The sequence below is a fragment of the Argiope bruennichi genome, chromosome 7 (genome assembly GCF_947563725.1).
Source record: "Argiope bruennichi chromosome 7, qqArgBrue1.1, whole genome shotgun sequence".
In the NCBI taxonomy this organism is placed as follows: Eukaryota; Metazoa; Arthropoda; class Arachnida; order Araneae; family Araneidae; genus Argiope; species Argiope bruennichi.
This window is the reverse complement of record NC_079157.1, coordinates 32,227,561-32,241,814: the sequence shown is the minus strand read 5'-3', so window position 1 is coordinate 32,241,814 and position 14,254 is coordinate 32,227,561. Positions and strand designations below refer to the sequence as shown.

Sequence of the window (14,254 nt, the reverse complement as noted above, 5' to 3'; positions counted from 1 at the left end):
CATATCTAATTCAGCTTAATCTGGCAGCTCTTACATACGCCAGTCAAATAGTTAACTACAATCCTGTGTAAAAATTCACCGGTATTTGTTAACTTCTTGGAATTGTGTTCGACAACGCTATCCGCCCAATACTGCATATGACGGCACCATGTCTCCTCGTCACTTGTTCTGCAAATCAATTGTTATAACATATCTAGTTAAACAAGGTATGATTATAATTTGCAAAAGAAAATACAACACAATCTTTAGTTTATTTTTACAACATTATTAAAGTCTACATTAATTCATTACCAATTCATAAATTTACATGAGAAGAATTGTATTTACAGGAAGGTGGAAACAAAAAAAGAAAGAATATCACATGTATGATAATATAAAATGACTCAATAGTTACAAAACAGTCGCACCATAAAATGATACAAATTTCTTTGTAACAGAGCATTTGATCTTAAATACTAATATTTATGTACTTGGCCTTTTCTTTTTTAAACAATAATAAAGTGCAAAACATAAAAACATGAAAATATAATCAAACAAAATCAACAAATATTTGTATTGCTAGGATATTAATATGTTTCCGAACTTAAATGATTTATAATGCATATTAGTACACACTACAAAGTAACAACTCAAGATATTATCACATTTCCAGTTAAATTTTGGATTTAAAACTCAATATTTAGCCGGATATATTTTTATTATATTTTCTTTGCAAACAAGATAGATGTTCATTTCATTGCTGAGTTTTTATATACTTTTTTCTTCAATATTTTGGTAGGTAATAAGTGTATGCTTCATTTTTTAAAAGGTTTTCAGTAATGTCATAATTATGTCAATGCTTACTTTTTAATTTTTAGAATTCCCAAAATGATTGCTCAACAGTGAGGTATGATTTTCCACTAACATGTACCCCCCGGGGGGGGGTCCCTCGAAAAGAGGATGAGACGCTTGCGGTATCGTGGTTGGATCTCGCCACCCTGGAGAGTACACAAAAAGGTTAGGGGATCTAGCTCCTCCCATTGATGACGTGACGTACTTCCTTCGGGAAGGGTTGTACCGTGGCCGGTGATGGCCCTTAGGACACAACCACAGTTACCGCCAGTGTTGCTGTTGCGGCGATCCGGTCTTTTAGTTTTCTTTATCCGTGTGCCTTCGGGCGGGTCGGAGAGTCAGTGATATGACTTGTTATAAATTGTTCATTATAATTTATAAATACCGAAACTCAATTCATCCAAATACTCATCTGTCTGAATATGGATAAATCATAAGATAATTATAATGTATTTTTCATAAATCATCAATAAATATTTATGGATAAATCATCAATAAATTATATGGATAAATCATAAGAATTTATTTTAATGGCCTAAACAAGAAAACAGACATTAATATATAGTTTTTTTTAGATGAGAAAAAGTTTAAAAAAAAAAAATGTTATTACATAGTTTCCTCTAATGCCCCCCCCCCCAAAAAAAAAGGGAAAATATAAACAGCAATGAAGATCGACTGTTCAAAAATGCAGAAAGGACTTGCATCAGTAGTGAAGCAGAATATGGTGTTTTATTAGATATAAATTAAATCAATAATTACCATTTCTATATTATGGAATTAAATAAGAAATTTTCTATATATCATTAATAACTAATTTATTAATTAATAATAAAGTAAAATTAAAAGAAAAATAAATCACAATGGTAATCATTATTCTTAAATAAAGTATTTACGAAATAAAAACAAATTATATATCCAAGCAATACAAATTTCAGTTCCTTTGCATTAAATTTAAAGCGAATAGATTCTTTTGGAAAAAAAATGAAGCTCCAATAACAAAATAAAGTTATTGCACATGAAATAAAGCAATTGCATTGCGAATAAAAATATCAATAAATAAAAACAACAATTCAAGCTCAAAATCAAAAGTAACAAATGACGTTAAATAGGAATATACATATTTTTCACAAAGGAACAAAAATTTTTTAATTATCTATATAAATACAAATCCCCACACCTATATTTTAAAAATATAATGAATACTTTAATATCCTTTTCAATAAAAAAATAGCAGCAGAAAATCGATCTGTTTTTTGTTTTTTTAAGTTTTAGAATAAGCATTAATTAAATGAGTTTTGCTCTTTGTGCATGAAAACTATTAGGAACAAAATAAAAAAAAAATTCTTTAATTACAAAAAAAGCATATATAACAAATATAACAGAATAAATCTAATCTACCCTTTCTAAAAAAAAAAAAAAAAAAAAAAAAAAAAAAATCCATTAAATTTTTTTTAGAACTTTTGAGTTAGTTCGATAGCTGGTAAAATGAGTGCCAAGCACGCCAAGAAACGTGCGATATCTCGCCACCTTCACGATGCGCGGTTTCAATATTTGTAACAGTGGCATTGAAAGAAAAACGATATTTTGCGCAACACATCTATATATGGTGATAACCTGCTGTCGATTAAACGAAAAAGTGCCAAAAGCATAAAATAATAAAAATGAATTACAAAAAAGAGATCAAACATGTATATAGTAAAATTCTATCAGAATTCGGAATTGTAAATACAAGTACTCGAAATCCTCCCAGTCTGGCGCCAAATAAATGCATGCACAAAATCATATTTTCGCATGATTGAATTCATAAAATTTATATACAGAGTTCTAATCAGTAAAGTATTAAAAGTCTTTTTTTTTTTTACTATGTATAATTTTATAAACCACAAGATTGGCAAATGCAAATTTTATGACAGTTAGTTGAAATTTAAATTTAGTTGATTACAAAAACTATTAAAATAAAAATTCAATGTAACTATTTTTATCACTAGGTTAATTATCTAATTTAAGGAGTCCCGTTTGATTCCTAGATTTTTGCATTTTCTCATAAAATAAAGGAAATTAAGTACAAAATTCAAAGCCAGTTTTACCATTCGGTGACTATAGGCTATCGTCTAAAATTGTTTTGTCTTTTTAAGCGATATACATACTACACTAACTTTTAAAAATAATATACATATATATGCATACAAAATCTATTTATATTTGACTCTATTTATTTAAGACATGCATATGAAAACAAATATGTATTGGTAAAGGAAGACGCACAACTTTTCCTATGCTTAAGAGCGACGGCTATTTTTTGACTAATGGCAGTGTTTACATCAAATAAAACCAAAATACCGACTCGATAACTCGAAATATTGACTCATAAGTTAAAATCGGTTACAGTTTCTGTATTATAAAAGCAAAATACATGAAACGATTCGTGCGAAAGAAGTTTTAATGTGAATTCTTTGCAATTAAGATTCAAATTACACGATTTTCAATTTCCTGATTGTCTGTTTTTCAAATAATTCGTTTGGTTCGTAACAATTTTGGTAATCAACAACAAAAATCCGTTTGACTTTGACCAACATTTTAGGAACAGACATCCATCAAGAACTTGAGCAGTTGCCAATCCTGCGTCCACACAACATCGCGAAGTATTTACATATGCACATCAATAAGAGAATTGCTAAAAGCATCCAAATACCATCATCTCCCGAAGCATTTTTGTGCACATGCCCATTCTGCCCCAGAGACATAGAAAAATCACCCAGAGGTGCACAAACTAGTCCGCTTTCACATTCTGGTAGATGTACCTCACAAAACGAAGTGAGGCAAAGAAGGACACTGTGCCCAGCGTCAGGAAGAAGACGTAGCAAGTCAACAAGGTATATCCAAAGAATTCCACCGCTTGTAGAAGGCCTTCCATATTCGAACGCTGCAGATAGTAGAACGTGGCATAGATCAACACAAATGCACCAGTAGAACTGAAAAAAATATTTAAAAAAATTATTATTATATGGAAAAGATTGTTTATAATTTGATCGGTACAAAGGTTTATAATATAATTAGACTAATGCTCTACATAATTTGATTCGTAGAACGGTTTTTACTATAGTTAGACTAACGCTCTACATCATTTGATTGGTAGAAGGATTTTTACTATAATTAGACTAACGCTCTACAAAATTTGATTGGAAAAGTGTTTTTACTATAGTTAGACTAACGTTCTACATTATTTGATTAATCGATGGGTTTTTAATATAGTTAAACAAACGTTCTACATAATTTAATTGACAGAAGAGTTTTTAATATAGTTAGATTAACGCTCTACATATTTTGATTGGCAGAAGTGTTTTTAATATAGTTAGACTAACGGTCTATATGATTTAATTAGTAGAAGGGTTTTTAATATAGTTAGACCACCACTCTATATGATTTGATTGGTACAAGGGTTTATAATATAGTTAGACTAACGCTCTACATCATTTGATTATTAGAAGGGTTTTTACTATTGTTAAACAAACGCTCTACATCATTTGAATGGTAGAAGGGTTTTTAATATAGTTAGACTAACGCTCTACATCATTTGATTGGTAGAAGGGTTTTTACTATAATTAGACTAATGCTCTACATCATTTGATTGGTAGAAGGGTTTTTACTATAGTTAGACTAACGCTCTACATCATTTGATTGGTAGAAGGGTTTATAATACAGTTAGACTAACGCTCTACATCATTTGATTGGTAGAATGGTTTTTACTATAGTTAGATCACAGCTCTAAATGATTTGATTGGTAGAATGGTTTTTACTATAGTTAGATCACAGCTCTAAATGATTTGATTGGTAGAAGGATTTTTAATATAGTCAGAGTAACGGTCTATTTGAAACTATTGTCAGAAATAATAAATAAGCAAAAAATTTCCAGTCGAGCAAATCTCCACTAATAACATGTGAGAATGGTCCCCTCGAAATTTTCTTGCATACTGTCTAATAAACGTATTTCTGTAATATTAACCACATAAACAATAGTTACGAATAAGAATGCGATATTTGACGATTAATCGTTGGAGTGAGATTAATACTAGTTCTCAGTCTATTAAAAAAAAAATCTGCCACAAAACTATAATCGTAGTCACAACACCAAAAACTAATTTTCATACATTTAAATCATGCACATTTTTTTTTTAAATTATCACGTTTACATGCCTGTAAAAGTATAAACAGACAGGCAACTTTTAAACAAATTCCGATTCCAAATTTGATACAGATTTACATTTTAGATTTTAAATCTATGAACCAAACTTCATCTGTGTAGTTCTTTTTGTTTTACAGTTATCGTCTTAATTTATATTCGGACAGACAGATGCGCAGACTCCCTCTAAATGGATTTCGTTCAAAATCTGGCAGAAATCGATAGATTTGGAGTAGACGCCATTTACCAAATTTCATAATTTAGGTCTAAGCGTTTTTGTTATCGTGTTCACAGACAAACAGAAAGACGAACGAACAGGCAGAATTCCAAAAATGTGTTTTTCGGATTCAGGGATACCTGAAACAGGGAAATTCGCTGCAATCTCGAGTTCGAATTTTCTGCCGATTACAATATTTTCTTGCCGAATACCGAGAAAGTAATAAAAGAGAATATGTAACGGTGTACAGTTCAAACAGTTTCAGCAAGAGCGAAACCAAAATTGATATAAATATGCTACGGAGGATGGAAATGTGCAGCAAGGATTTTTTTTTTTTAATTTATAATACTTAAAAATTATGGAAATGTTAATAAAAAATTTTTAAAAATTATGGAAAACGCATTTTTTTATAACAAACCTACCTGTACAAATCATGATGGAAAATGTTTTTTAAACATTTTTAGAATATATGCTGAAGTCAATCAAGTAAATATGTTTATTTCATCCCCCCACTTTCTTTCTAATAATTGAATTAAGAAATTTTTATCAAGTCATTTTCATAATAAATTTTTAAGTGGATCAATGAAACTTTGTTAAATACTTCCATGTTTACATTTATATTTGGAATATAAATTTTTACAAATCAATGCACATGTAAATACAAAAATTTTAAATTATATATTTTTTTCATCAAGAAAAGAAAATCTTATATCAACAAATGCCTTCCCGATGACGTTTTTGCTTTAAGTCTCATATCTTCGATTCTGATGCTAATACCCGACAACCCAAATTTCATCAATCCAGCAAACTGCGTTTTTAAATAAAGGGTTTACAATCATACTGATAGACAGACAGATCACACGGGAAAAAAAGCATTTTCGGAATTAACCAAATATAGTTTTTCTCGAACTCAAGGAAAATTAAAATAATGAAATATATAAAAATCCAATAACTAACTTTTTAACTCTATTTAGTATTTCAACACTGAGGAAATATCTGGCTTAATGTGGAGGAAATGTAGACCGGATAATAAAAACGCCGGATAAGCCTGAATTCGATGAATTTATTTCTCTGCCCACTAATATACCAGAAGACAAAGTTTTTATACCCAAACACGTTGATACAATACCTATTTTTTAATTTCTTATTGAGTACCAAGCCCCCCACCCACCCCCATTTATCTCAAGCCACATAGAATGTGAATCGTTTTCCTTACTTTTATTCCAATTTCGCTAGCTTGTGCCACACGCCACTTTTCAATCTCTGCCCAATTTTTTAACAACTCCCCACTGTACTTTTCCCAATTCATAACTCCGAAGTTACATTTTTTGCTGTTATACAGAGTCTAGCCGCTGTAGAGAGCGTCATTTCTCCTCCATAGTTGCTACAACTTTTTTTCGTTTATCATCCATATCTTCACTGCGGTACAATAAAAAAAAAAGCATTAAGCTTACTCCAAGCATAATAACGAATATTGTAGGTATCGTGCAATTATAATTAGGAACAACTGAGGTCCGTTACGCACTGACGAAACATTGAACAACGAGCAGAATGCTGCTCTTTTCCTGTTACAACTTGTATTTTGTACACAACACGTAGGAGCATTGTAGCAGACGCCTAATTCCAATGCCTTGGCAATGTTGCCAATGCACGCCTTGCCTTCCTAATTTAAATAAAACAAAACAAAAAAAACTAGGCCTGCTAGTACGGAAGCTAGACAGTCGCCAATCGGATACTGGGGAGTGTACAGTAAAAATCATATTCCAAATAGCGAAAGAAAAAAAAACATACAACCTTCAACACTTAATACCAGTCCTACATTAACTTCCGGAAATCTACACATACCACAGTCAAAATGCCTTCCGCAAGATGGATAGGGCGCAGTAGAAACACTGCACCACTCCACAAACCAGGTCTTGGAAAGAGCGGGGCGAAACAATCTGAATTAGGAGGCACATTTGGTGTAGAATACCGACAAAAGTATCAGAACGATGGAAAAAAAATGCAAAAGGCCGGGGACCTCCCCCCTCCACCCCCGCAGTCTGTAGGTCTTCCGGTGCGTGAGCAGCTGTTCTTCAAAATCATGCTGCAGGAGGTAGGTGTGTTTAGAACTCTCTTGGGCAGTAACTGATGATCTGATTTGACAGGAGGTACAACCAAGGCAGCCCAGGGGACATGTGCACAGAATGACCTTCCCTGCTGCAGTAAGTAAATAATAACACAAAGAAGTGAAAATATGAAATGTATACACTGTCGGATTTAGACTTTTTGTGGCCCAAAGCAATGCATACTATGAAGACCTTCTTTTAATTAGACGGTCAAGTTAGTTTCACATTTCAAACTTTTCTTCAATATGATAATTATTTATTTTTATTCTTTGTGAATACGTATTTTTATTTAGACTAGTCAACTTTGGAAACAACCAGCTGGTTCGCCAAGAGTAATGATCTCTAAAATTTTCCAATTAAATATTTATGCATCTTGGTCTCTTAACAGCTTCTTCAGCAAAATATTTCAAAGCTTTAAATTTCGACAATCACAGAATTGATATTATTATAAAAGCTTTTCGATATTTTGTTCATTGTAATATATGGTATCTCTCTAATTTGCTGTCAGCTGCCATTTAAATTTGAAATAGAAGGCATAAAAGTTCAATAAATATGAAAACTTTTTTGCTGCACCCAAGTAGATTTTTTAAAAAATGACTGACTGCGTACCATAGAATTTTTAAAAAAATAATTTATGAAATATATCAAAAAATTATTTTATAAAAACTTATCTGATTCATCCTGAAATTCAATTTCATCTTCAAAAAGATTTAAATGAAGGAATACGTAATATTTTATTTTATTTCAACCAATAAATGCACTTCTGAATATAATTATGAAGTCTAACTTTTATATAGTCCTTCGATCCTATAAATCATATTCAGTAAAATTATTTTGACGATTTCACGTTTAAATCTTTAGCGATTAAGCCTGATCGAGTTATAAAACTTGGAATATCATTATTTTAGGACAATCATCAATTTCTTCATTTTAGACAATTAATCTCGGAAAAATTCAAGCATTAATTGGCGATTTTCTTCACGATGGTCGATGGAGAGGTTTAAAATCACACGTCTTTATAGAAATAGAATAGAGGAATTCAAATTTTCATAACTTAATCAACTTTAATTGCGAAAGAGTTGAACTTTTTTTTATTTAAAATATTTGTATCTCAAGAATATTTTATTTAATATGATTCACAGAACAGAGAATCTTTATAAAAAAAATTAAAAATCGCAATTCCCCAGAACATTTATTAATTCAAATTGCATAAAATATGATTATTTATTTCATTTAGAAAAATTTTTTATTAGAAATATATGCTAATTAATAAAGTTTTAGAAATTAGCTGCTGAGCCCTGGTTAGAGCGGGCATCCTGTATATATTAAACCTTAATGTATGCCTTAAATAAAACTGAATGGTTTAATTAATAATATAGCTATTTTAAACGTCACTGAACACTTTTTTTCGCATTCCTGTTTTTAGAAAATATCACATTTATATCAATTCCATTTCATGCAGATTCGTTCTGAATATTACACTGTTCTAGGAACTTGCAGAAAGCTTTAACTTGCAAAAAAAATTTAATTTATTTTTTAATTTGAGCTTTTGTCAGTATGATGGCAACACGTTGATAAAAGCTAATTTTTTTTTCTTCTGGCAAGCATAACTTGCACGTGCAGGTTAAATTTTAATTTTATTTTGTGCAAAATAAATTGTTCAAAAATATGGTTAAAATATTTTTTAAAAAATTCATTAAAAAGTTAAAATTTTTGGTATCATTAAAAAGATACGTTTTCGAACTTTAATTTGATGTAAAAATCGTGTTTGTGAGATAATATTTAAGGAAGTCATCGAAAAAAGAAGGCCAGAAATTCGCTTAATCTAAGTAAGATTCTAATTAAAAATTAAAAAAAAAAAAAAAAAAAATCGCTCCGAGATGCACATTCCCTACTTCCAAACTATATATGTGCCAAAGTTGATAGCTGTAGATCGAACGTACAGTCTGGCCTGTAGAGAGCCAACACACACATACATTCAGCTTTATTATAAGTATACATATGGTTATGTATACTTGGATTATATGGTTATGGATACTTGGATATGGATTATGGTTACAAACTACCCAGCGTCCATATATGCACGCATTATTAAAGCAAATGTTTGGTTTTTATAAATATTCTGATAACTAAATGAATGCGATAAAACATATAGAAAACTGACAAATTATACTCCATAAGGCGTTAATATTATCCTAGTATGTAATTATTCATAAAAGGTTTTTTTTTTTTTTTTTTACAATTTATTTGGAAACCAGAAAAATGAGATTTTATAGCTGATCTGTTTGCATGCCCCTTTAAACTTACCAGGCCTACGCAGCTGTCTGTCCCCCACTACCAAACGTACATAAATGTTGATGTACTAGCTGTTTACAAAATATGTGGATTCACAAGGTTCTAAACTTTTGAACTTGGCCTTTGTTGAAAAGGAAATGAAGTGATAAATCAAAGAGCCTGAATTTCGAATTACGCTTAACACTGATTGGTTGAATTTTTTTGAAATTTTACTTTTTTAATTTTACTTGCTTGTATGCGTAGTACAGTGAAAGTATTGTAATAGTCCAAAAATTTGAACTCGAGATTTTGACGAATCTCCACGTTTTGGACCTATCTGAGTTCGAAACAATGTTTTTTTTTTTTTTTAATGTATATCTGTCTGTAACAAAAATAACTCAAAAACGCTTTGAGCAAGACGGATGAAATTTGGCATACGGTCTTTGTACCAAATTTGTAGATTTCTATCGAATTTTGAGCAAAATCCGTTCAGTATTGTCTGTCAGGCTGTTCAAATATAATTTAACACGATCACTACAAAAAGAGCTTGACAGATAAAATTCGGTATGCAAATTTAACGTCTATAGTACAGAAACATCCAAATCCGACAAGGGATTGACAGTCTGTCGGTCTACATTTACATAAACATAGAAACGCGATAAATAAAAAACGCAAACTCTTAAATATATCAAATTTGGTTTGGAATTTTGAGACTACAAGTGCAGTTTTGTGTCAAATTTTTGTTCCAATCGGTTTGGAAACGCGTCTTTAAAAACACAAATTACAAATTAAATTTTTATATACAATTAACGCATACCAGGGATTAATCGCCAAATGACTCGCCAAGGATGACACGATAGATTCAGTAAAAATACTTCACTCGTACCAAAAATTAATATTCCATAACTATTGTATGCCAATACCATACAAGGCATTCGCCAGCATAACACCTTTATTGGAGAGTATGAGCGAATGCTTTAAGGAGTCCACTTCTCCTGGCACTTACTAGATTCAGTCAATAAAAAAAAGTAGTGGCAGTACACGAATTCAGTTCATAATTATATCCAACGGAAACATGTCGGCACTAAATGAGACTCAGACTTCACTAAAAGAGACGAATGAAATCAACCATTATTTTTTAGACGTAAAAAAATAATGGTTGAACAAGATACATCTTAATGTGCGCAGTTCTCAATTTAAAACTGAAAAAAAAAAATTGCAATTTGTACCATTTCTTACTTTTTGCAAAAGTTAATCAATTACCAGCTTTATTTTCCATGTGCTATAATTTGCAATTGGAAACCGATTACATATGAGCTATGAATGAATCTGTGTTTCAAAATAATTTTTATACTAACCCCCGGGGGAGGCACCTCGAAATGAGGATGAGATGCTTCCAGCATGGTAGTTGGATCTCACCACCTTGGAGGGTACACAAATAGGTGGGAGATCTGACTCCTCCCATCGATGACGGGACGTACTTCCTTCGGGGAGGGTTGCACCGTGGCCGGTGATGGCCCTTAGGACTCAACCACAGTTCCCGCCAATGTTGCTGTTGCGGCGGTCCGGTCATTCAGTTTTATGGTTTAAATCCTTGTGCCATCGTGGCGGGTCGGAGAGTCAGATGGCTGACTGACTTATGCTATTATACTATGAAACTGACGATATCGTCTAGAGTTAAAGTTTCCAACTTTTTTCTTCTCCTATACCTCCTCATTACTCTTTTTATTTTTATATACCCCCTCCCCTTATTTATTTATTTAGAGAAACCCGAAACGTGGGGATTTGTTAAAATCTCGGGCGGGGGGAGGCAATTTTTTGACGATTATAATACTTTTTCTCTGCGTATGCATGCGAAAAAGTAAAAATTAAAATTGTGGAAAAGTAAAAATTCTAAATGTAAAAATAAGCCTTAGGCAATAATATTTTCGGAAATTATTGCAGAAAAACAAAAATATCTTGCTTGATTTAAAATTAACTAATATTATAATTAAAAAATTTTAAAAATGAATTTCCTTCTGAGAATGCATATTTACCATCTTTCAAAGTATGCACTTGTCAAATTTAATACAGTTCACTCCCGAGTATCCAACCTAATATGGCGGAAGGGTAGGCTGCATAACAAAAAAATAGGCCGAAGTTCTGTGAATTCATTTCTTTGCCCACCAATACCAGAAGACAAAGTCTTTATACCAAAATTCACTGTCATAATAAGTATCCTCTCGCCTCTTATTGAGTACTAACCCCCCCCCCCATTTATCTCAAGTCAAGTAGAATGTGAATGCGATCGCGCCCAAATGAATCATAAAAGCAACAGCCGGTTTTTGTTATTATCCCAGAGTCTAATCGCTGTATAGCGGGTCATTTCTCCTTCGTAGTCACTGCAACTTTTCGGTTATCACCCATTTTGAAATCTTCACTGTGATGCACTTAAAAAAAACATTAAGCATACCCCAAGAACAATTCACGAATACTGAATGTACTGTGCAGTTATAATTAGGAACAGCGGCAACAATTCAGGTCCGTTAAACACCGACGAAGCAATGAACAACACGAGTCTTTTCCTGTCGCAATTTGTATTTTGTACACAACACATAAAAGAATCTTAGCAGATGCCTGCTTCCAAAGCCTTGACAATGTTGCCAATGCAAGCCTTACCTTCCGACTACAATTACGATAAAATAAAACTAGGCCGGATAGTACGGAAGCCGGAAAATCGCGAACCGGATACTTAGGAGTATACTGTATTGCAAAACATTTTTGCTATACAAGATTTACGATGAACAAAACATTGCGTTACGGTGATATTTTTTCAGTAACTATCTTAACTATCAGTAAATTACAACTTCAGTTACTCATTTTTACAAAAAGCGAAGAAGGGAAGGGGAAGAAAGAAACGAGTTTACATTCAAATATCATTTTTACGGACAATCAAATTAAAAAAAAAAATTGAAAAAATACCAGCTGCGTCAACAAAAGCGGATTTTATATGAAACAGACAAGGAATGCAGCATCTGCCGACATCTGTGTCAAATAAACCGAATAAAAGTCTGAAAACGGTTCATTTCGAATTTTGTCCACCTGTACCTACATGCGTATGTAAACAAAGTAGAAAACTCTGTGGGATATTAGGTGCGTGGTAATTTGCAGATCTGTACCAATTTTTTACACATTTCGTGGACAAGAATTGGTATTTTTTCAAAATTATATATTTACACATTATACCACATGGTTATATATATATATATATATATATATATATATATAAAATACCATGGTCACAGAATAAACAAGCGGAAAAGCCCCACAACTTTCTTACACATTCTCAGATAAAAGTGTTATCCAGAGAATGCCTTGCATGGCACAGGTGGTTTCCCCAAAACTTACTCGCATAATTTCTTATAACGTTATCATGTCAGAAAACGCCTTACATGGCAATGGCGTACAATAGTTACGCAATATTAACGTTTGGCGAGAAGTTAGCATTTTTACTGAATATATTGCATCCTCCTGGGCGAATATTTTGGCGATTAATCCACGGCATGTGATTAATAGTATCCAAAAATCGAATTTGTGCTTTAGACACATTTCTCTCAATCGATTGAAATAAGGATTTGATACAAAACTGAAATTGTAGTTAAAAAAAATCCATGCCTAGTTTAAAATATTTAAGTCACTGCGTATTTTAATTATGTTTCTAATTATTTTAATTATTTATTTTAATTTTAATTATTTATTTTAATTATGTTTCTAATTATTTTAATTATTTATTTTAATTTTAATTATTTATTTTAATTATGTTTCTAATTATTCTAATTATTTTAATTATGTTTACATGTTTCTGAAAGTACAGACAGACAGTCAAACCATAGTTGGTTTTGGTTTAAACTTTGACACGTGTCTGAAAAGTACAGATGCAAAATCCGCGTTTCGAATTCTATCAGTCTAGTCTATCAGTCTTCATTTTGTAATTATCATGTTAGCTTATAATCGGACAACTGGACAGACAGATTTTCTCTGTCCAGAAAATCTGTCTGTCTAATTGTCAGACAGATTGATGGATATCTGCAGATTTGGTGTAAAGACCGTATACCAAATTTCAACCGTTTATCTCAAACCGTTTTTGAATTATCTTTGTCAAACAGACGGACACACAAACATAATTCCAAAATAGTGTTTTTCAAACTTAGGGAAGTCTAAAACGTAGAGATTCGCACGAGTTCCAGTTGTTTGCCGATTACTATACTTTCTCCATATTGCATATACGAGAAAGTAATACAAATAAAATTAGCAGGTGAAATTCATTTCAGTAAAAATATCAAGCAGATTAATAACCGTTCAAGTTATTATATCAATAATTCAAATAGAGAATTTTTATGATTATAAGTATCTCAGAAAACCAGCGTAAATATACTCCTTTCGGTCTTTATATCTCCTCCTGCAGTTTGTGAAGGTATTGATAGATTGGGTTTGGTTTAGTTTAGTTTAGTTGCATTAACGCTACATTATTAAAACAACACTAGGGCTATTTTGGGATGGACCTTGAAATTTTAAACCGCGGTCGGATGACGAGCACAACACCTGAGCTGATATCCCCTCTCCAAACTTTCACACCACACCAGCGGGACGGTGTTTGGTCCAGGA

At 31.9% G+C, this 14,254-nt stretch overlaps 1 protein-coding gene across 1 annotated transcript in view; it reads right to left on the bottom strand.

Annotated features, from left to right (window-relative positions):
- Positions 1–304: 304 nt before the first annotated feature.
- LOC129976484 (transmembrane 9 superfamily member 1-like) overlaps positions 305–14,254 on the bottom strand; it is a 40,981-nt gene continuing 27,031 nt past the window's right edge. The window contains exon 15 of the mRNA XM_056090093.1: positions 305–3,803. Within this exon, the coding sequence (XP_055946068.1) occupies positions 3,602–3,803 (202 nt within the window). The 3' untranslated portion in view covers positions 305–3,601. The remainder of the gene's footprint in view (positions 3,804–14,254) is intronic.